The 23,796-nt window shown below is 38.4% G+C and overlaps 2 protein-coding genes across 10 annotated transcripts in view; both read left to right on the forward strand.

Moving 5' to 3' along the window:
- Positions 1-23,796, forward strand: part of LOC124304414 (tyrosine-protein phosphatase 99A) — a 318,232-nt gene that overhangs the window by 281,132 nt on the left and 13,304 nt on the right. For 3 of the 4 annotated variants that reach the window (XM_046762635.1, XM_046762637.1, XM_046762638.1), the window contains exon 7: positions 13,418-13,618. In XM_046762635.1, the coding sequence (XP_046618591.1) occupies positions 13,418-13,618 (201 nt within the window). Of the gene's footprint in view, positions 1-504; positions 2,828-13,417; positions 13,619-23,796 lie in introns of those variants that run through there. The other variant, XM_046762639.1, reaches the window with a different exon arrangement.
- Positions 15,757-23,560, forward strand: LOC124304416 (uncharacterized). Of its 6 annotated transcripts, none has more exons than XM_046762654.1 (6): positions 15,757-16,376; positions 17,872-17,943; positions 20,634-20,850; positions 21,032-21,852; positions 22,527-22,696; positions 22,910-23,560. In XM_046762654.1, exons 3-6 carry the CDS (start codon positions 20,649-20,651, stop codon positions 22,950-22,952), a joined length of 1,236 nt encoding a protein of 411 aa, XP_046618610.1. In that variant the 5' UTR covers positions 15,757-16,376; positions 17,872-17,943; positions 20,634-20,648; the 3' UTR covers positions 22,953-23,560. The 6 variants fall into 6 exon arrangements, 5 of the variants coding, with proteins under 5 accessions (XP_046618610.1, XP_046618607.1, XP_046618608.1 ...); XM_046762651.1 differs by having other exon boundaries at positions 15,772-16,376; positions 22,540-22,696; positions 22,910-23,313; XM_046762652.1 differs by lacking the exon at positions 17,872-17,943 and having other exon boundaries at positions 15,772-16,376; positions 22,540-22,696; positions 22,910-23,313.

Here is a 23,796-nt window from a genome sequence, read left to right on the forward strand (position 1 = left end):
GTGAATAGTAAGGATGCATACTTTCGCCAGTTCCAACGCTATTTCGACTAGCTCAAGCTCCTCAGCGGACTACAGATAGAGCCACTGCTCTAAAAAGTGAACGGAACTGAACAGGAGCTAACTTTACACCGAAGTACCTGAGGATTCAGGGCCCGATTCTCTAACAGTAAAGTCGCTCAATAGCTGACTAGCAAAGAAGAATCGAGTTAGAGCGAATAGCTTGCGAGTTTAAATGAATGTTGAGATACGGTGTGATGATTGTTTGATTTATTTGATGGAAGGTCAGTGCTTCGTGTCGGTGACTAGCGTGCGACGCCGTTCGAAGTCTAAGCCAGTTGCGTTGCCGATTTTGAAAAATTCCTCTTACTCCTAGGCAAAAAGGGGCGCGAATAGCTCTTGGAAAACTTGTAAAACGGGTCGAGGTGCTCGGAGCGAGATGTACGTCACTGACCTCGACGTTAACACCCCCCCAAGCCCTGGAGCCCGACGGTTGTTGGGTCGTTGGATGGGATCAGTCTGGTCGAACGGGAGTTGCGGCGCGTTAGTGGTGCCTGTCCTCGTTGGCGAAGATCGTGAACGAGCTCGGCGGTGAGACGACAGGCTGTAGAAAAATCGCTCTCGTCGGCTCCGGGCCATCAGGCACGCGGTGTTCGCAGTGCAGTGACCGACACCAGAGCCCGAAGAACCGCAACGATATCCATCAGCAAGAGTAAACGGAGGATCGGTCCTCCGCTCTCTCGCCATGAACGGTTTGCCGGAGAACAATCATCGTCAGGGTCGGTCAGCGGTGGATTGTAAACAAACGACGAGCGCCGTTTTTCGGTAAACGTCGTTAGCACGCCAAACTCGAAAACAAGCGTAGCGCATCACCGGCGCTTCGTTACCGACGGAGGGTGTTGTTCACCTGCGAAGAGCATCCAGCCCAGGATAGGCTTGCGCAGTGACGTTCGGGCCGAGCCGATGGGTCGCGGGCATCATCGCGATTGTGTGCGCGCTCGATGTTGCTTGCGTGTGAGATGGGTCGATTATAAACCCGTGAAGGGGCAAACTGTGGCGGCGAAGGCGGCGGCGGCGGCGGTGGACCAAGTCAATGCATATTCCAGCCAGTGCAGGATCGAATAATGCCTGATCGCCGAGGCGTTTTGCCGGTTATTAGAATCGACTTGATGGAAAATCAAACGGACGCAAATCTCCACTGCCATATAAATTGAAATCCGCGCCGTTATTCACGCCACTGGTTTAAAGTTTGAATACAGTTTATGATTATCGCTTCACTGCACTCGTGTGAAATGTAAAAAAATCATCTGTACACCTCGTTCCTCAATCCGCTGACATCCTCTGCCGCAGCGACCGTGCGAAACGGTAACCTTATTATGTGTGCAGTGTGAAGAACACCGAGGTTGTTAGCATCGGTTCTTTGTGGTACGGTTTTCAATGATTTTTACCCTCGGTGCAGAATGCAGCTGCTGCTGTCAGGCTGCAACTTCGTTCCTGCATGCGCGCATTGGTGATCGCACACATCCTCGTGCGTATGATCTGTAACGACAAGCCGGGCGTCTCTCTGTGGACCAGGATGTGTCAACGAGCGTAATCTCGACGCGAGCGTCGTGAATGAGCCTGTGCCGCAATGACTAATCGAGGAGGATATTGTTCGATACCGTGAAACAAAGAAGAGAGAAAAGTTAAAAGGTTTCCAGATAGTGCCGCGTGGCTTACAGGAAGACGACACCCGGTTACCGAGAAACTGGAGAAAAAATCCACGAAAAACGAACGTCGTATATGAGAGGAGATTTTTCACGGGCAGGTCATCGATCGTGTGCGGTAACCGTGCGGGCGACAAAGAAGAAAGTGAGAGAGAAAGAGAGGGAGAGAGAAAGATTCGTCAAATCCTTTGTAAACGAGAGACAGGAGTGACGGCGATATTCAACGAACCTGTAACGAATCTCTTGCGATCTGACGTTTATCTGTCAAACTTGACGTAACAACTGGAATCTCGAAGTGTTATCGCAGAGAAAAGACTTGAATTATTGGCAATACGTCAGGATAGTTGAAATCAACCAAATGCCAATCAATAATTAGCTGTATGCCTAGAGACTATTTATTTTCGATTCTTTTCTTTTCTTTTCTTTTTTTTTATACATAGTTTATAATTCCTTTCTTATAAATGCAATTGTACAATCACGACGATAAAGATTGCCAATAAACGACTGAATCGTTTTATTACACCGTCAGATATAAAATTTACTACGGATCTGCATAAAATAATTCGCTTTTATAAAACGTGTACGTCATACGTAGCAAGACTTTGAAAAATTATACACGGTAAATAAATCTTGATAAAATACTACCGCGGTTAGATACAGTGATTTCAACCAGAGGAACTCTTGTTCAAGTGCAGTGTGAAGTGTAGAATGGAATATAATATGGATGAACTGGTGATACGTTAGAAGGATAAGCGTAGAGAAAAATATTTCGAGAAAGGGCGAATAGGTAGTGAAGTAAAAAGAAAGAAAGAAAAAAAGTGGGCCTATCGGGAAGATATTCGGCCGGCAGCTCTAGCAGCACGGCGCAGCTGCGCAGGCAGGAGGGCGAAAATTTTAGGCCAAGATGGTCAGCGGTGCTCAAACGAGGGCTGCGGCCGCGATCTGCTTCTTCCTGCTCGTCCTCGACGCCACGGCTTCGGCCCAAACTGAGGAAACAACCGAGGATCAACCGACGACCATCGGCATCGTGCCGACTACGATATACCTCGGTGTTTTGGAAAAGAATCAATCGTTGTCGGATGACAACAACAACAACAACAACAACAATAACACGTCACAGATAGGTAAAAATCGAGCCAACAATTAGCGAACGAAATTCACGGTGCTTAAAAAATTTGCGGTGTCTGTACTGTAGAAAACTGTTTCCGGGATCTAGGATTTCTCGTTATCACACATTACCGGCGATTATAATACCCACGCAGTTGTCAGTACCGCAATTGCCGTTACCAATGACGGTGTGTAAACTTCTTCTCACATCGCTGCATGGCTTATGGTCACAATTCTACTCGGACCGCAGCTCCTTGTCTGTTTTATCGCGCGTGTATACATCGGACTATTCACATCAGGGAGATGTTTTTTTATTTCATTGGCGGAACATGGTCTGAACGTTACTTTTTGACATACAAAGAATCTTCTTGAAGTAAAGGATTTTAACCCATTAAAGATACATTTTTCCTCTCGGTCAAATTCCTTGAAACTAGGTATGTAAGGGTCCTCGAGGTCACTGATTTCAATATGAGGACAGATCTGAGGAATTTTCAAAATTCTAAATGGCGGATCTAATATAACGGACTGAAAATGTCAAAGTGATCGGAATGGCTCGAAAATCCACACTCAGAGGTTTTTTGGATGACCAAATCCGACCCCCAAAAAACCCCCGAGTAACGAACTCCATGCCAATCGGATCAATTTTTATATTTTAAATTCACCATATTGGATCCGCCATCTTGCATTTTGAAATTCTGACGTCGGATTCGTTTTCAGCGACCTCGAAAACCCCCGGGTAACGAATTTCATACGGATTGGATCAATTTTTATATTTTCAGTCCGCCATATTGGATCAGCTATTTAGAATCTCGAAATTTATACGTAGGATTCGTTTTTAGCAATCCCAAAACCCAAGACTACCTTGTTCCACCTTTCTAGTCCCCATAACCTTCAAACAATTACATTTATTCTGTAAAAACAGGCTATTTAAATACTTCGTTTATTTATAAAGCTCACTATAGTCATGAAATCATCAAGAATCCCTCTTAAAACATCAACATTGAAATCTTAGAAATTAAATTATGCAAAAAAAAAAATTACAGCGATATCTCAAAACTTGAATGTAAATCTTGAAAAACCGATTCAAAAAAGGTGTCTCATGTATGAGACGCTGTGCCGCAAAAGGTTAGGCTCAAATCTAACATTACGAGGTGCCTCATTTACGTCACTTTTTCTCACGTAAATAACATGTTAAACAACAAACCTTATTTCAACTCCATGCACAATTTTCTAACATAATAGTGAATAGTGTCTCATAAGGATGTAATCATCTAGATGGTTAGATTACTTTTACAAGTGTTAATTTTTAAGTTTTTGTTACGCTGAAGCATCGGGAAACCAGATATTCGCAAAATCAGGTCTTTTGATACCTCATGTCAAAAATGACTGACTAAAGCCAACCTTGTAAGGTCTCCGATAACAAATACGTATATTATTACTTATATTAAACAGAAACGAGTCCAATTGTCAAACTCGTATACTGCAGGGTTATTTTGGAGAATTCTCAAAAGAAACTGGTATGAGAGGATTTTTAACTAGGAGAACACTAACGTTTGTACCTCGTTCCAGCAAAAAGAATAAAACATCACCTTAATTTGTAACAGTTGAGTATACATGCTCATTGCGCTACCATGATAGTAATCTGATCACTCTACAGACGAAAAAGCTGGGACTTATTTGGTTGTCGGAAGTGCGGAAACATTCTTCTTTCTCTCTTCCTTCGCATCCTTCTGATCGTTTCACGATCACCCGCTTTACCCCACATCTAAAACCTCTTTTATGCCGCAATCTCGACGTTTAGTTTCGACTTTTAATACCTCGTCAGGCTTCTTCTTGTATTCATTCCCGTTTGGACTGTTTCTTTTTGGTTTCCGCTTAGCTCTCAAGACGGAATGAGAATCTAAAGATAAACCAGAGTCTCTCCAGAGTCACAGACATTCCAGGATTTCTCAGTGTGACATATTTTTCCACAACAATAACTTATGCAGATCAACGTTACAACCACAAAAAATTCAGGTTTATCACGTTTAGCCAGTTTCGAAAATTGGAATTATAAAAATACGCACATCGTATCGCACTAACAGATGAAATTTTGCAAAGAAGACACGATACTTCGATGAAAACATTAAAATGTGCTAACCAACCGGATTCACGGAATTACGTTCCCATATAATCACCATGAGTTCATCGTTCTCGTGGAGTGCTCTTTCGAATATATTCAAACTTGGTGGTTATTTCCGAGCCTAGAAGAAACAGTGCAGAGATTATCTGTGAGAGCGTGGGAAAAAGCGTCACCGTATCGCAGACCGAATATAAGAATAATTATCACGAACGTGTGCGCAAGATAAATTGCACGGCGAGTGGCCGAGCTGTTCTCAGACCGGCATGCTCCGTCACATATCACGTCCCAGGGTTGAACGGCGAGCAAGTTTCACGCTAGTAAACGACACCTCGCTCGCATTACACAGGGGACCGAATCCCGACCCTCGGCTGTCCGCGATCACGATCAATACTTACCTACAATCGCAATATCCGAGCGCAGCAGTGTCACCGACACGCAGGTCAAGTCACCGAAAGAGAACCAGACTTTTCACAAGCCTATAAATTATCCGGTTCTCTATACAGCTGTAGATCCTTCTCCCCGCAATAACTCTTCGATCACTTCCGATAATTCACTCCGCGTCCACAGATTCCGCACAAGTTTCTGGGACTTGTTGCTGCGATTCCCAGCGATTAGAGATCGATTAAGACTATAACTGATTCACACTGACGTCGATTTAAGTTTTTTCATAAATGCAAGTTTAGTGAGAGTAGATGTACCGGTTTTGGTGATCTTGGTATCAGTTCCGGACATGTTCATTACGTGTAATGGGAGGTTATGTACCAAAGTGACATAAAGATGCTTTCGTCCACTTTAACGCTGATGTTTAAACAACGAATTTTAGTCATAATTTGTGTGTATTAAAGAGATGTAAAAAAATGACATTGTGAAATGCGGGATTTTATTAAGGGGTCAGTAATAGCACAGTGACCACAAACGGTGATGCATTTAACCCATCAACGTTCTCAGATTTCTCACCGCGTATCTTCTTTCCTTCTTTCGTATCTTTTCGTCCCCGCCATCTTTCCACTACTATATACCTGTGATGTATAAACGACTTCCGCTTCAAACTCACTGGTTAGTTTCGCAACATGTGCGCAAGTGACGCCATCTGTAACACCTCGTGTTTTGTAATTACTCTTCTTCTTTCCCACCCACGGATTCATCCTTCACCGAGTTCCTCGTCACGCCGCATCCAACTTAACGTATTAATTATTCTTCACATCTGCGATTGACGCCATCGTCACGTCTAAACACATGTTCAAACTATACCGACGGACATGTGCGAAACCGAGTACCTACGGCATAAATCGACATTTTTACAGCATTGATCGTTCTTCCGTCTCCATTCAATCGTCCACGTATCGAATTAACTATTTAAACACAGGCGCAGAGAGCTAGAGAGGGTCCTCTCTCGTCGACGTCGATTCATCCGGTCACATTCTCCGTTAGCAAAGCCAGGCGTGCATGTATAAAATCTAGGCCAACGAGACGTTCGGATTTTGACTAGACGCCTGCGGTGGGTTTTCGCCAAAATTTTTGCCAGTTCTCATCACACGTTTGTTGAAAACCAAAAATTCTACAAAAACCTAATCTACACCACAAGGTACAATGAGGTTGAAGTTAGTAACGTTACTTACTTCGCAGCTTTAGGATTGTTCGAAATTTAGTCAACCATGATAAACAAAATATACTCATATTTGGAATCTCCAAATTCTGGAAAGTGATTCTAAAATTCTTCAATGATAATTTTTCTTTCCGGGGTTCCGTTACGTTAACGTTACTAACTTCAGTCTCTTAAAATATAATAGTATTAAAATTGACCAAAATTGGATTACTATAGTACAATCTCTGTAGTCGATTCAGAAATTTGCCATCAGATGTACTCAGTTCAGTTTTAGATTGGAACCAAGTTGTAGTCAATAGAAGTCCGCAGCGCATTTTTCGCGCAGTGCAACTACATGCATGGTAGATTGGCTGGAATGTTCAGAAGACCGAGAAGAACTGTTCATAATTTTAGTCTTCTGTCTCTACCGCTTCTCTGAAAAAAAAAGATACTTAACGTACCTACGCAAAATCCTAGTTGCGGTATTGGGCATAAGAGGAGAGAGAGAGATGGTAATTGAACGAGCAAACGGGTATCGTCTGCGATCTCTTTGACCTTAATACGGATTGCAGTGGAGAGAAAAAAGAGTAAAGAGGAACAAGGACAAAAAGCCGAGAAGACGGAGAAAATCTACGTTTCTTGTTGATTGTTAACGCTCGCATAATCTGTTGACGCATACTCTGTATGTGAATGCAATCATAGGTGCATGCATAAAGGGGGTTTCACACATGGGTTTTACGAACAACAATACACAGACGCACTCCATTCAGGCCTCATCCTCTTTCAAAACACGTCCGTTCCGTCCGTTCATTAGCCAATAAGTCAGACCCGTGTGCATCAACTGCGTCGAATTCCGTCTAGAAACATCAACAACAAGTGAACAAAAGAAGTATGAAAGATGGAGAATATAGGAGGACACAGAAGAAGGAAAACATAAAATTTCAGAATCGCAATCCGATACAATCATCGATGTAATAAAATCAGATGTCAACAAGCATGAAGATAACAACAAGCCATGAAAAGAAACAAAAGCAATTCCTGCCTATTTCTATGCCGCTAATAACGAAAATACGCTTATTTGTTTATCTGTTTAGTTTGAAGATTTTGAAAATTGTTCTCCTGCGCCGAAAACCTGCATATTTTTCCAGTTCGGTTCATGACCGGTAATTATTTCTCTACCTGCGAAAGTTGCCCAACGACGTTGGTCCTCTTTCTCCGATTCGAAGTAACGGTGGTTCAGGATGGAAACACACCGTCAGTCGATTCTTTTCTCCGCGTCACACTATTTTTCTCTCCTTTCATCGAGACTCATCGAAGCGCATCTTTGGCCAATTACACAGAGATTTCCCTTCTCGAATTAGTATCGCGTTAATTGCGATTCGCGTAATGAAATAGCTGATCATAGAACGGTCTAAAAGAGAGCTTAAATCTGTGGGACTCAAGGCTGCGGATAATCAGTGAGAGCATTGAACGGTTGTAGGTAGTAGACGTATACGAACTTGAAGCGAGACCTTTTAATCTAACTCATTTATGTAGTTAGTCAGAGCTTATTTCTTCTCTAATAGCAACCCATGATGACATAACCGGTAACAATGGATGCAGACGTGAAGTACAAGATTCATGCCATAAATTCAGTCAGCTCCTGCATATTCTCGGCTCATTTCGACCACCTCCACTGGACAATTATTTTCGCTTTCGTTTTCGTCTTATTTGTATCGAAGGTTTTTTTCCTCACTCTGAAACTCGTTCTTCGTAAAACTATTATCATACGTTATGTATAGAGACTGTATACATTTGTGTTGTTATGGCAGCATTTAACTTCGTCGAGATATTTTTCTTTTACGGTAATTATATAATATCGTATGGCTCGCTTGCTCGCTCGTTTTCTCGCTGCTCAGACGCAATATATTCATTCATTTACAAGTAAATAACATAAATAATCACCGCACACTTGTGATTATACACGTGTATATAATTGTATATGTCCGTTAAATAACGATGTGAAAATATTTTTGTCAATTTCTGTAGACGAATTTGTGTGTTATACGTGTATAAATTTCGTTCCGTGAGAACCAAATAACGAGCAAACAAAACAAATGAAAAAAACTACGACCACATGTATGCCAGCCAAATATCTGTTCATTTAATCATCAATTCACCGTTTATACGTTAATGTGCAGGTGCACGTAAGCTTGGACTTTTTATTGCTATTATAAATGAAACTTATCGGCAGCAGCTTGACCTGTGTCAAGACATCTACAACCAATCGAGTTGAATTAAAATAAGTACGTCGTGCACATGAAAACGCAAAGGAAAGAATCCGAGCACAATATGAACTTTTCCACAAGATATTCGATTCAATTTAGTGTACAGAAAAAAAAATCATCGCGCACTTTCAAATCTTGAAGGTCAAAGTTATGAAACGTAACATTTTAGTCAAGTTTGATGATAATGGGGTTCCAATTACATTTCATTGTTTAATACGTTTCAAGGTGATACGTCGATCTCATTTCTCTCTTTCACTTCATCTTCCCGTCTCCGCCCTTATTTTTTTTCTTTTATTTTTTTCTTCTTAATTCTATTGTTCACGGATGAACGCTTCGCTGCACGTGCGACTTAAACAACCGATAAGTGTTGTTGAACATGATTAATGCGGTTCGAATACGTATACGCACAGACCTGCGTCCGTCCACGTGTAACGCAGGTTATGTTGACAATGAACGCGTATGACTCTCCGACTCTTCCGTCAGCCCGTAAAAGTATTATATATAAAAGACGAAATTGTTGTGACGATCAAGTCGTGCAGTTATAATGCAGACGTTATATATATATATATATATATACATATATCATTCGTGGAACCGTTTCCTGCCTCTTTTATTCCGACAAACTGAACAAAACAGGTCCGAATATATACCATAATCATCGTCATTCGCTTCGCAACTATAATATAAAACGCTTCGACTTGTACGGCGAGCGAAAAACGTTCGCGTCTTGAGCTGCTGACGGCATACGGGAGTTTTTCAACGATTCCCCTTTGCCTACTACGTAGGTACAGATGGGACGGTATTGCTTACATTGTGTTGGCACGGGGTCTTTGCCTACCGGCTTTGTTACCTTCGTCGCCATCATCGTTTCGAGTTTCGCATTAGGAACGCGCGAGCTGCGGGACTTGGGGGACGCACACACCGGCTCGTCAACCTCTTTATTAACGATATATGCGACGTACAGTCGGGTCCGAAACCTGCCGAAACATAGATTCAAATAGTGAAACTGAAGCTGGTCGAGTTTAAGCCAATTAAAAAACCGGCTGTGAGCCAGCAGCGACAAGTATATTAAAACACAGAATTTCAGCTATAATGATATATTCAATTGTGTAACAAGCAGGCAGACTCGGTCTTTTCGGGCCGAGTGTGAATTTGCGATACGAGTCGTAGATGAGCCGAAGACGAATATTGCAAATACGCGAAGCGAAAAGACGTTGCCTCCTTGTTGCACACGATTCTTTATACAACAAGAGTGTGTTGCGCGTTTTCTCACTAAGCATGAAATTGAGGTTAGGGTCGCGTAATGTCAGGTTTCTTCACGACAGCGCATGTGCGGAGTACAGAAAGGACCACTTTCAACACTCCTAGGATTTAAAAGTAGTCTTTTCAGTACTCCGCTCACGCGCATTCGTAGACTCACTCGACTGTCACAGAAACAGGTACTTTGGTACGAAAAATATGCGTGAAAAACGCGTAAAACATGTTCACATTGTATAAACAACTTATTTGATCAACAGCGTTAGAGGAATCGTATGATTGCATTATTTTTTGTTTCATTATATTATTTTCACGAACAAAATGAACTAAGTATTGTGTTTCAGCAGAGGGTAAGTGGACAAAAATTATAAAATAATCTATAATTACTCCAACGTTGTTAATATAATGAAGTGTCCACAGTCGAAATTGAGTGTTTTGAAACTTTATCCTATAATAGAAGAAATATTTTTTTATAGTTAGATGTTAATTATAGATTCCTTCGTAAACCTTTGTTTTATCGCATTTACGTTACAACATCTTTTTGTCATGACTGTACGTCGCATTATACATTTTTAAACACACACCAAGTCGCCTGCATCACATCCGAAGAATATAAATTATATCGCACGTATAGAAGAGACACGCGCAAACTGAGCATGATATCTGATGTTATAATCGATTGAAAATCAACGAGTCGAAACGAGAGCAAAAAAGAGATCTTTTTGTTTTTTGTTACACTGTCTAATCGCTCCGCTTTGTTTTTCGATTTACGTTATAATTAACGTTCAACGAGGCGTGAGAGCTGGAGAAACGATTAATTTATGTAAAGATGGACGTATTGCGTGTATGTATATATAAATATTATTCATATTTATTCAGCTGCTGGCGTTTTTCTCTCATTTCCGTGCGTAACAGGAAAACGTAACCGATAAGTTTTGCCGTTTTTATCTCTCTCTTGCAAGCAATAATTCTTGGCCGATTCAGCTCGTATAAGTAAAGTATCTCGAGTCTGTAAGACTGCAAGGATATTCTACCTGTTATTTAAACGCTGGATAAACAACTGGGTCAAATCAACACCGTATATACACATGTATATAACGTATGCATGTACCTGCATAAGCGATAATACATTAGGCGCATGCACATATCAATTATACATAATATATACACACACCGAGTAAATTCCTATAATCGTACGGCTCTAAAAATCACACAAGTACTTTGTACGCGTGCGATTTAATCAAAATGTCCGATATAAAAACGAGTTGCCAGACATGGACGTAAACATTCATTTTATTACCTTGTCGTTCATTAGCACTTGATTTACATTTTTTTCGATGATTCTTTTCACACCTTGACGGAGAAATAAAATAAGCTAACTGGAATGAGGAGGAAATGATATTTTATCCATGTATACCTGTGTACAAATATATTTATTCATCTTTTCTTAAATGCAGAATTTCTTCCCTTCCGGGGATTTATCACTGCACGGGAATTCGACCGTAAAGTGCAGATCAGGTTAACAGCTTTTGAGTAAATAATCTTTAAAACCATAAGTACAGACGGTTCTTTTCGTCCAGGTAGAAAAAGATCTTTGAATCGATTATACGGTTGAAATTTTTCTTCATTCTTTACGCTATTTGCGGTTACAGTGATTTTGCCGATTATCTATTTGTGTACCGTAAAGAGTTCTACAGCGATGATTCATAAACTTTAATGGGATGATTACAAATTTACAACCCTGGACTCATATTTCTATAGAACGGTTGACACAAACCGACGACATAAGCGGTAAAACGGAAGTCGGAGGAATATTTTCAAGTTACGATAACATCATTCACTGTCCACTTGATTTTATCTTTTGCATTTTTGTTTCTCCACTACTGCGAATCTATACATTATATTTAGGATATACTCTACTATCCTTATGAAATAAATAAAGTAGTTAGATACTTTTTATTCAAAATGCCCGAGAAATAATTTCACCGGAACAAAGTAAATTGACAGCCTTACTTTCGAGGACGGTATCTCAGGTCGATCTCTCTGATTTTATTTCTTTTGTAATATGTTATAATAGACTAAAAAGTAAGCACTCATTTTTTTTTCATCTGCCATTAAACACTTTAAAGGGGTGAAACCACCCTCCAAAGTGAGGCATATCAAGGGGCGATTTGAGAGTTTCACCCGCAAGAATATAATATTTTTTAACCAATCCATCTGGAAAAGTTCTGTCGTAACGAGAAATGAAAAATGCGATTTTATCAATAAAAAAAGAAACACTGCCAAATCGCCCTTTCACGTCCCTTACTTTGAAGGGTGGTTTCACCCCCTTAGTGTGTTGAACGGCAGATTAAAAAAAATACGTGTTGCTTGGCTTTTAGTCCACCATAACATATTACAAAAGAAATCAAATCGGAAAGATCGACCTGGGATACCTTCCTTGTTAGTCATGCCTTTGCTTTGTATTTTTTGTTCTTCATTCTGCTCGTTTTATAAATAAATGTTCGTCAATATCTTGGGTCGAATAGTATTCAACAAACTTGTACGCATGCTCACAGAGGCTAAGCGTCCCTTCACTTCCTGCGGAATACCGACAAACGATATATTGTGAATATGCCTACGTTCAGATACCCCGTATATAAACACGTATATATATATACGATGTAAAGAGAACAACTGCCCGCAGCAACTTTCACTGGCTGAAAAATCTTGGATTTATTTAACCTGCCACGCTTTTTCCCTGCTAATGCACCTTTGCAATGTAGACGGTCCTCTTCTCGTGTTCGTCGTCTTATTTTCTCTTCTCATCTTCTCTTTTTGTATCCGGTCAGTCACACTGATCCGGATTAACGTCGGTGTGCGGACAACAAGATAAACTCACTTTCATACGTGAATAAATAAACTTTTAATGATAATGACCTTGGATCATGTTACTACACAAAATTCATATCAAGCCGCACGATGCGATTACGCTGAGTAATCAACTTCAGGGTTGGTTAATGATACAGAGAATTCTTTGTATGCAAACAGATTAAACAACTCGGCGAATATCATTGAAACCGCAACGACGACGACGACGACGACCCGTAATCCAAGACGAGAGATCGAAATTCTTTCGTCGTGTAGTTTAATAAGAAGCTTCCGCTCATTGAGATAATGTAGGAGTGAAGGGTCGCAGATCATCAACCTCGCTACAGAGTCGGGCAGTAGAGTTTTAACATGACAAGAAAAAGTGTGAGGCTTTTTCTATGGGATTCAAAGGAGGAAACTTGCTGGATTCCCGATAATGGATCGCACAACAATCTCGTGGATATTTTTTGGATTCTCAATTTGAAAGTTCAGATATTTACAAAAGTTCTTTTCTCTCTTGTTACAGTGCCGACTAAACCTTTGAACTTGACCGTTCATCATGTCACCTCATCATCCATCGAACTGTCTTGGGCCAAACCTGAGAATGCCAACGGTATCGTAATGGGGTATCGGATCTACTACATGCATTCCAATTACACGGATGTGAAATCCCATAAGAACATGGACATGACGAATAGCAACATTTACTTCAACCTCAGCGATCTCAGTAAGAATCATCCCAATAAACACACACCAGTATAAATTTCGTATATGAAACGTCGAAGTCGTTTAATAATGGTATAAGTATAAAATTCAACCGTATCACATATACTGTAATATTTCGGATGGATATTATTCGTATGATTACTCTGTTTATTATGCGTATTTCATTATACAGAAGTTTAAAATACGTATTATTATAGCAAAAGCAACGTATAGTATATTTGTTCATTATTCGTACGAAAATCGTTTAAAACTTATATGTTTAACGATGTTGGTACTCCATCTTTCAACGTTTTATCAGAATCGTTTCATTTGAATTTACAAATTACGAGCTATTAACGTTCACGAAATTCGTTTATGATTTTGGTAATCACAACATATAATATTCATTCATGACACAACTGCCAGCAACTTTAATTAGACGTTTATCATACTTCCTATTCACCATTGCACAGCAGTATATTGATTGTTTTATGAACGTATATCTTCGACTATTATAATGTACGTTTTATTGGTATTTCTGATCTACGCGTGATAGACGTTTATGAAATTCATTTTCAATCTTGGTGTCTACAACATCTATATATATATATATTAGGGTGTGTCGAAAATGAACTTTTTTTTTTTCTTCGCTCCTACCACTCAAAACTTTAGGTTTTGACATTAAAGAGGTCCTCGTTCAAGGAGGGCGCTGTAGCTTGAAGTTTAGAAGTCGCTCAACGAGGATTTAGGTTTCCCATCTAATTAACACGTAAAAAATATTGTTTTTCGTTCAAAATGATGTCAGGCAACCATAAAATTGGCGATGTCTGTATTTCTTGGCTTATTTGAAAGCATGACTCATCCCCTAAACGATGATAGGTCGTTTTTCGACTTACCTTGTTCCAATTTTTTTTTACGCCACTTTTCGACCACAATAGTCACTTTTTCAAGTTTACAAAGTCTCCAAGGTATCAATGAGTCCAAAATGAATTGCTACAAGTATTGATTCTTGATTCGAATATAAATAACCAATTCTAAAAATTGGTAAATTCCGTATCTTCAATTTTATTCAAAAAACCATGTTTATTTTGAGAAATTTTGTATGTTTCACTAATTTTTGGAATTGGTTATTTATATTCGAATCAAGAATCAATACTTGTAGCAATTCATTTTGAACTCATTGATACATTGGAGACTTTGTAAACTTGAAAAAGTGACTATTGTGGTCGAAAAGTGGCGTAAAAAAAATTGGTACAAGGTAAGTCGAAAAACGACCTATCATCGTTTAGGGGATGAGTCATGCTTTCAAATAAGCCAAGAAGCACAGAAATCGCCAATTTTTTGGATGCCTGACATCATTTTGAACGAAAAACAATATTTTTTACGTGTTAATTAGATGGGAAACCTAAATCCTCGTTGAGCGACTTCTAAACTTCAAGCTACAGCGCCCTCCTTGAACGAGGACCTCTTTAATGTCAAAACCTAAAGTTTTGAGTGGTAGGAGCGAAGAAAAAAAAAAGTTCATTTTCGACACACCCTAATATATATATATATATATATATATATATATATATATATTGTACATTCATCATACAACTACCAGCAACCCCAATTAAGCGCTTAATTATTGCGGTTTTCCACTATTGCACAGAAATATATTCATCGTTTGATGAACGTATTTTTTCAACGATTATTGTTCACGTTTTACTGCTACTTGTGATCTACGTTCAATAACCGTTTATGAAATTTATTCAATATCGGACTATTTTCAAGATACATTGAATTGTATAATATGTATATTTGATCAAATGGGTTCATACTTGTTTTACTTCAACACGATTGAGGAAAATTCAACGTTGAGTACAATATTCAGATTATGAACGCACTTTTAGTATTCATGTATGCGGAACCGCCTGATGCCAAGCGGTGGCCAAATCAGTTGATTATCTTATAATTAGTTTCCGAAAAATGGACTTTAATTACCCGTTATTTTGATGCCAATATTATGTGGTAACTAAAGCTGAACACTGATCTTGTATTCATTTACCGGTGCATGGAACATAGATATAACCAATAAAAGGAAGAGAATAAAGAAGTGTCCGAAACGTGAATAATTTCGTACCAAGAATAATAATTTATTGTACATTTTTATAATTATTTCACAATATTGGTTATCATATTATAATATATTAAATCTCATTATTTGGCACGAATTACGTCAAGACTTCAATATCTTGTATGAGTACTTGCTAAAACAAGCGTTCATCATATCCTGTCGCATTTTTAACGTCGTTTGTACGTTTATTTTTCGCGCTATTTTATCGGAGTTCTGTGCGTTATACATTGTGTCACTACTGATATATTATTCTCCTGCTCTGGTGCGTCAGCGTCGGTAACGCTGCAAGCTAGAGTAAGAGCGCAATAATTATATGTAGAGACAGAACTTATCCCATGGACCGCGCATTCATACAGTAAGTGTAAGTATAGCGAGTGGTAAGACAAGGACAGCTCGGAATAACACGGGCATATATGGCAAAGTTGATTCCCTTTTGGGCACGATCTCTCTGTCGCTCTTGCGTCTCCTCTATCTTTGTCTTTGTCTGGGAGCCTATATTCATCCCCACCCTTGCAACTGGCCTCAGGCGCTGGTTATGGCGTTATTCGTCAACCGAATGCGGAGGTGCTCGGATCGATCGGTGATCGTGTAGCAAAAAAGGTGAGAAGCTATTGTTAATCTGCGGCCTAGACGGAAGAAGCAAATTCGTCATTAAATAACGCTGGTAAGTACAACTACATATTTTTCCAAATATGGTGGTATTTTGTCTTAATACATCGAGCATTCTTGGTTGAAAAAATAATGTGTTTTGCAACTCAAATTCTGTCTCTTCTGTATTTTTTTCTTTCCTTTCTTTTCTTTCTTCAAAAGAAACTATGTGTAATGTTCTGCGTCTTTTTCTCTAAACCAAACGATGTACCATAAAAATATGGAATAGTTTATTGTTTATTATATAACGTTCATGAATATTTTTGAACTGTTTTTAAACGTTATTTATATGTGTTAAGTTTACTATGATACGTATATTATAGGTTAATTATATTAGTTCTTGTCGAATTTGAGGAAAACTTCATGTTAATAATCATCCCATGTGATCATGCGGTTATTAGTAACTTTTGCTCTGTATTGTTTGAAATCGGTTTCGTGTTTATTATTTTTTTAGATACCGTTTCAACATATCTATAACATACATATGAACTCGTAGCATCTTCCAAAGTAACAAAGTATAGTAATACAGCCACGTAAATATTTCTGTGCCATCGAAATCACAGAAATATTATTTTGACAATATTTTTTATTTTCTTTTCCCTTCAATTGAAAATAACAATTATTATCCATCAGAAGAAGACGGTCATGTTAGACAATAGAGACAATAGAGAAGATCCGTAGCAATAAAGCTTTTTCACCAGTTAGTGCAACAACTTATATAGAGGTTTATTAAAAATTATGTATTTTGATCCAAAATTCTGTTTTGTGTATATTTTCTTGGATTTGGGCTGAATAAATATTAAAAAGGGATTTGCACCTGAATAATTTTGTAAACACTGGTAAAAATAGTGGTCATCTACCCATCAAACGTATATAATACGCAGGAAATTCGTAACAAGTAATTTTATTCCATTGGATTTGACTTTGATCTTTACCGATAAACGTATAGTATACTCATGATTTACGTTCAGTAGTAGGCGTCATGATATACTATTCGAAAAGTATTAGAATATAAGCAGGACATCGGCCCAGAATTGGTTCAACGTTAAACTACGATCTTGTTTAATTTGTAGTAACAATAAATAGCGATACATAGAACTATAAGTACTATAGAATAATAATATTAGTAACAGTACTATCTAGTCCTGAAATATATCACGATTCCTACTACTGAACGTAAATCATGAGTATACTATGCGTTTATCGGTAAATGTCAGAGTCAAATCCAATAGAATGAAACTACTCATTACCTGCGTATTATATACGTTCGATGGGTAGCTGACCACGTTTTTTATTCGTGTTTACAAAATTGTTCGGCTACAAATGCCTTTTTAATATTTATTTAGCCCAAATCCAAGAAAATATACACGAAACAGCATTTTTGATCAAATTACTTAATTTTCAATAAAATTTTATATAAATTGTTGCGCTAACTCGTGTAAAAGCTTTATTGCTATGAATCTTCTGTATTGACTCACGTACTACGTTCATTAGGTTCATTTAACTTTTAGTTTTCAGAGTGGTGTGCGGATATTTACGACAAATAAGGCAAGCACGTTAAAGCGTACATCATTTCTTGTCTGGTGTGTATTATTATTTAGTTTTATAACATGCCTCATGATTTAAAAGTTCTGAGTAAACGACATTTGCGTCGCAAAACAGCTATAAATACTCGTAAAGTATTACTGAGTATTGCAGGCAATAATTGTGCACTCGAGCACCTTACGAAATCACAATTAAAAGATGCTAGTCATGAACATGTGTCTTGTATCGGAGAATATGTGCACTCTATAGATAGCGATTATGATGTTGATCATATCCATCAAAGTAATGAACAGAATGAAGAAAACTCTAATTCGAACCGCGATAATAAAGATTTCAAAGACATCGAAAGTGACATAGATAGCATCAAAGCTACGTTGTACAGTTCTGAAGATAATTCAAGTTCCGTCAGCGATGAAGTGCATTTAGATGATGAAACGAACTTTGTTGAAAATTTGCGCGACTGGGCATCTTCAAATAACATCACACATAACGCGATCGATCAATTGCTAGCATTATTGAAACCAGCACATCCTATCTTACCCTTAAGTGCTAGGACTCTACTTCACACGTCACGACGTATTGAAACGTTAAATTTAGACAACGGAGAAATGTGTTATTTCGGTTTGGAGAAATGCTTGAGACAAAAACTCGAGTCAGGTCTCAAAAAAGGACTGTCACCTGAACATACGTTGCGAGTTGATTTTAATATTGATGGGATTCCCGTTTATAAAAGTAGCGGAACATCATTTTGGCCAATTTTGGGACGCAGTATTTCAATGATCGATGATAGCCCATTTGTAATTGGTGTTTATTATGGTACGGGTAAACCGATGCCACTATCTTCATATTTACGAGATTTAATTAAAGAAACGTCACGTTTAAGCACCAATGGTTTTGAGTTTAATGGCACCAAATACTTTGTCAGAGTTGGTTTATTCGCGTGTGACGCGCCCGCGAGATCTATGTTGAAAATGTGTTTAGGACATTCGGGTAAGGATGCTTGCGAGAGGTGTAAGATTCGCGCAGTTCATCTCAACCGTAAACTGTGTTATCCATGTGACACCGAATTCCAGAAGCGAAAAGATAGTGATTTTGTTGCACCTAGTGAAAACGATCGTCACGTTAAAGGACGTTCGCCTCTTTTAGATCTTTACGTGGGACTAGTCTCCCAATTTCCTTTAGATCCCATGCATTTAATCTACCTGGGAATTTTGAAGAGGTTGCTCCTTAAATACTGGGTCGAGGGTTCACGTGATTGCAAATTGTCTAAGGATATTTTGTTAGAAATTGAACGTATAATGAAACTATTGGCGCGATATGTTCCGGCAGAGTTTCCTCGAAAGCCCCGTGGATTTTTGGATTTGCATCGATGGAAAGCGACAGAATTTAGATTTTTCTTGTTATATTCCGGCCCTGTTGTAATGCGGGATGTGCTAGATCGAAAAAAGTACAAACATTTTTTATTATTGTCTGCCGCCGTGTATATTCTATCGAATACAGCCTTGTTCTCGCGTTTTCGAAACATCGCGCAAGATATGATCGAAAAATTCGTTACTCAAGGTGCTAAGATATACGGACAAAACTTTGTCGTATATAATGTACATTCGCTGCTGCATGTCATAGACGACGTAGAACGATTTGGCCCATTAGAAGAATACAGTTGCTTTGTGTATGAAAATCATTTGGGCCATTTGAAACGACTTATTCGATCGAAACGCTTGCCGCTGCAGCAGCTGAGTAATCGACTTGAAGAACTAAGTTCTATTCGTAAAACTAATTGTCAGGAAAAATTTATTCCTAAACCCAAATTTATTGGAAATTCTCGTGAATGTCAGGCTCTGGAAACGAAAAAATTCAAAATATCAATAAAAAGGCCGGATAATGTAGTAGCTTGTGGGACAGAAATATTAGTGATCAAATCAATCCTTTTCATTGCCGGAGAATATAGAATTATAGGTACTCCGTTCAAGTACAAGCGAGACCTTTATCAGAAACCTATTAAATCTTCCAAACTAGGGATTTTTTTCGTAAGAAGTTTCAACGTAGCGAAATCTTATCGCGTCGATGATATATTACATAAATTCGTCTGTCTTCCATTTAAAGATGGTTTCGCAGTAACTCCGATACTACACGAAATGAAATAAAATTTTTATTTTTTGTTAAACATCTCAACGAAACGAGCTCTCGACAAAAAACAGATGATGAACCTACGATTCTCGGCAATGTGTACGAGGAAGAGGGATTCGTTCAAGACATGTATAGTATGTCTATGTCTACCTCGCACACATTCCCGAGAATCGTAGGTTCATTATCTCTTTTATATTAAAAGTTTGCTTCAATTGAGATGTTTAGCAAAAAATAACATTATCGTATACCTATTACCATATACCGTATATGCCGAGTCTAATTTACCTAGTAGTCCAATATACCCAACTCTACCATATGTTCATAACATCACTTTTGAGCTGATTTATTATAGTTTTGTACGTCACATTGACGTTCAAGTATTGGTTAGACATGCGTTCCCAAAATCTTCATAATGTTTCATGATCGATTCATCTTTTAACTTATATACTACCTTGCATATTCCTATGTTGATGTCCTAATTAAAAACTTTTAAACTGGCACTTTTTGCTCAGAGTGGAATAAAAGTGCTTGAATTTTGATCAAATATAAATTTATACACCAGACTAGAGAATATGATACATTTAACGATGTTTTTACTCAGTCGTGCTGCAGAACTATGTATGCGGTGATTGAATTCTTGGTTGGCGAAGATAGAGAATGCGCATTGGTACCAGTTCTTTGGCTGGTCGAAAACAACACCCAATGTTACTGGCCACGGACAAAAACTGAAGATCATTTTACAAAACTTGTAAAATCAAAGGCTGCCTATGAAAAAACATGGCCAAAGTTTGCCATTCACAAAGTACTGCATACCGGAGGTGATTATTGGAACGTAGAACTTTTTTTTACAATTGTATACGGATTGAATGTTTCAATCATATTAATTTTCACTTGGATAAGAGTTACGACGATATATTTTGATCATATTGTACATTTGTGATTAATTTTGCTAATCAATGAGCATTCGGTATTGATTGATATTCCTTGATTAACTAACAGATGACTACCACGACACCGAAGCAACGATGGCGCGCCTACTGGAGCTGGGCACGTCCGATGAATCCGGAATAATTCGCAACATCGCTAAAAAATCCACTGTAATACCTCAGCAAGATATTACCAATGACGTGGACGAGAATGAAGCTACGAACAGTGATGATGTCGAACCTGAGCCGCAAAAGAAAAAACGTAAACACAAAACCGACAAGAAGAAGGCTAAAAATCGACACGTTAGTAACAAAAAAAAAAAAACGAAGCGTTCTCGTGAAAGTTCAAGTAGTTTAGGTTACACCTCTTCAGCTGACGAGAATTTGCCACCGTCCGAAGTCGATGAATCGACTTCTAACCGTAATAAGAATACTCGCTACATTAACTCAGCCAAAGGATCTACCAAAAATCAGACACCAAAGAAAAACTTGGCCCACAAGATCGTACAGCACCAGTATAATGATAATTCCCATGAGTCACCGAATCAGTTGTCTGGATATGAAACATCAAATAGAAACATTTCTAGTAGGATCATCAGGTCTACCACGCAATATGACTTATCAAGATCCTTTTCACAACTTGAACCTTCAACCCCGACCACATCACGCGAACAGAATACCTTTGAAGAAAAAACTCTGCAGTATTTAGAACACATTAAATCCTACACTGAACAAAACCATCTGCTACTACGTAAAATCTTCTCAAAACAGAAGGAAGTCAGCATCGACGTAACAAAGAAACCAGCCGAATTCCCAAAACTTCCTCTTAACTCCATGGAAGACTTCTCCAACCTCGAAAATATCCTGAAATCCGAAGAGCATCGAACTTATTTAGTGAGTAGACCTTGCAATCATATTCAAAATATGTATGTCATGACATACGGATAGGTACTAATACCGAGCGTATTCTTCAATGAGGGCCAACCCCCTCCCTAGCGCAAACCAACACAGGCACATGAGGCTCGGCCGGGAGGGGATAGAATGCCAGTGGCCATGTTAGTCTCCACTCGACCGAACTTCACGTACGCGTCATGTGCCTGAGTTGGCTTAGCACTAGGGAGGGGGTTGTCTCTCATTGAAGAATACGCTCGGTATGTGTTGACTGCAAAGGAATAATGAAAATTACTACAGGCATACAGAATTGCGGTTCGTAACGTTTTAACCCTCTCGGACCGTATGTTGCTTCTACGCAACACGCACTTTGAGGCTTCATAAAACTGTATCGGTCGCAAGGTCAGGGTTCTAACTGCATAGTTCCATTAAGCAAGGTCAGATGGCCTTATAGATACTCCTAAACCCTGAGGTAAACTGCTTTCACCCATCGAAATATCAATATGGTGAGAGATTTTCATTCAACATGAAATCGGTCTCGGTCTGATCGAGAGGGTTAACGTTAAAAAATGCTGAAAAAATATTAGGAATCGACAATCTCCAACTAGTCAAAATTGTTATCGATGTTGATAACAGTAAGAATATTTTGAATTCAATTCGACATTCATTCATTTTAGTATTTTGTTGCAGACCGGGAAACTGGCTTCTATTGGAGGGACAAGCGGTCGCCAATGTGTGTTGGCTATAATGAGGTCACTACTCACAAACGAATTAGCGATGCAATTCAATTGGGCAGGGAGGGACAAAGTCTCATTTCAAAAGACATTGACAATGGAAACTGTTTACGGTAATGAATAATTCATGAAATTTTCGAGAAACAGTTATTACTTGGATTTATCGTGTGAAAACAATATTATTCACACATTATTATTCAAATTATGCAAACTGTTAACTTTTTTCCCAATATATTCGAGATTCATCACAATTTACATTGAAATTATTCCTTATCAGTTATCAATATCGTGATATTGTACCTTCCTTTTGATGTATTTTTTCTCAGAGGCTGTGAAACAAACCTTTCTTGGCAAGAAGGAAATTGGTGATGCAACCGAAACCAGTGTTTCGTGTGCCGTGAAAGACTGGTTAAAACTAGCTCGATCACGGCATACCTATGTACGAAAGAAGGGCTAAGAAACTGTGGTAAACGTCAACTAATTTTAAAAACAGTCATATAAAAGTACAAATCATACAGGCATATAAATATTTCTGATATAAGTGTAATATTCTTAGCGTTTTCTGTTAGTTGTAACTACCGTGAAGACGAAAGTATAGTGTAGGTTGAGCTGTGTCTATGAGCTACAAGATGTACCTTTTTTTTTGATAAATGAGTATTTATAGATATAAGATATTTGTGTAACGTTCTAACAAAGATATAATAAAATCGATTCACATATATAAACTAAATTCGTACGCTTTCTAACTCAACCCAGACTTGTTTCTAGCTAACGTGAAATGATCTTCCTCTATAGCAGTGTACTATATACGCTTTCAATTACACATCCAAGATACGTTATGTATTCAAGTCTAGAGGTCCAATTAAAAACGTTTTTTAACACTGTATAATATTCGTTTAGACATAAATAATGAAAGATTAAAGCGTCATTAACAGAAAACATTTTGTCACGTTAGTTAAACGGACATTGTCAACACATTTTAATAGAAAAAATTTCCTTCATAATTTGAGTTTTAAAACGTACTTGCGAAACGTCTCTTAGTAGTCATCAATATCCAAATATTAGACGATTACCATAAATATTAAAATAACGGATTTTCGATACGTTTTATCAACAAATTGAGATACGATTTATAAATGTTTGGTTTCAAACGTATAAAATTTGCATATGAACAACTATCGTAAGACGTCCACCAAAAACGTTTAATAAACCG

Source organism: Neodiprion virginianus, chromosome 5 (assembly GCF_021901495.1).
Source record: "Neodiprion virginianus isolate iyNeoVirg1 chromosome 5, iyNeoVirg1.1, whole genome shotgun sequence".
In the NCBI taxonomy this organism is placed as follows: Eukaryota; Metazoa; Arthropoda; class Insecta; order Hymenoptera; family Diprionidae; genus Neodiprion; species Neodiprion virginianus.

Bases quoted from the DNA above. Each gene is read 5' to 3' on its own strand.
- LOC124304416 (XM_046762651.1), top strand. From the start codon at position 20,649: ATGTATGCGGTGATTGAATTCTTGGTTGGCGAAGATAGAGAATGCGCA. The intron at 20,851-21,031 runs GTGATTATTGGA...ATTAACTAACAG, and splicing joins CAAAGTACTGCATACCGGAG to ATGACTACCACGACACCGAA. The intron at 21,853-22,539 runs GTGAGTAGACCT...ATTTTGTTGCAG, and splicing joins AAGAGCATCGAACTTATTTA to ACCGGGAAACTGGCTTCTAT.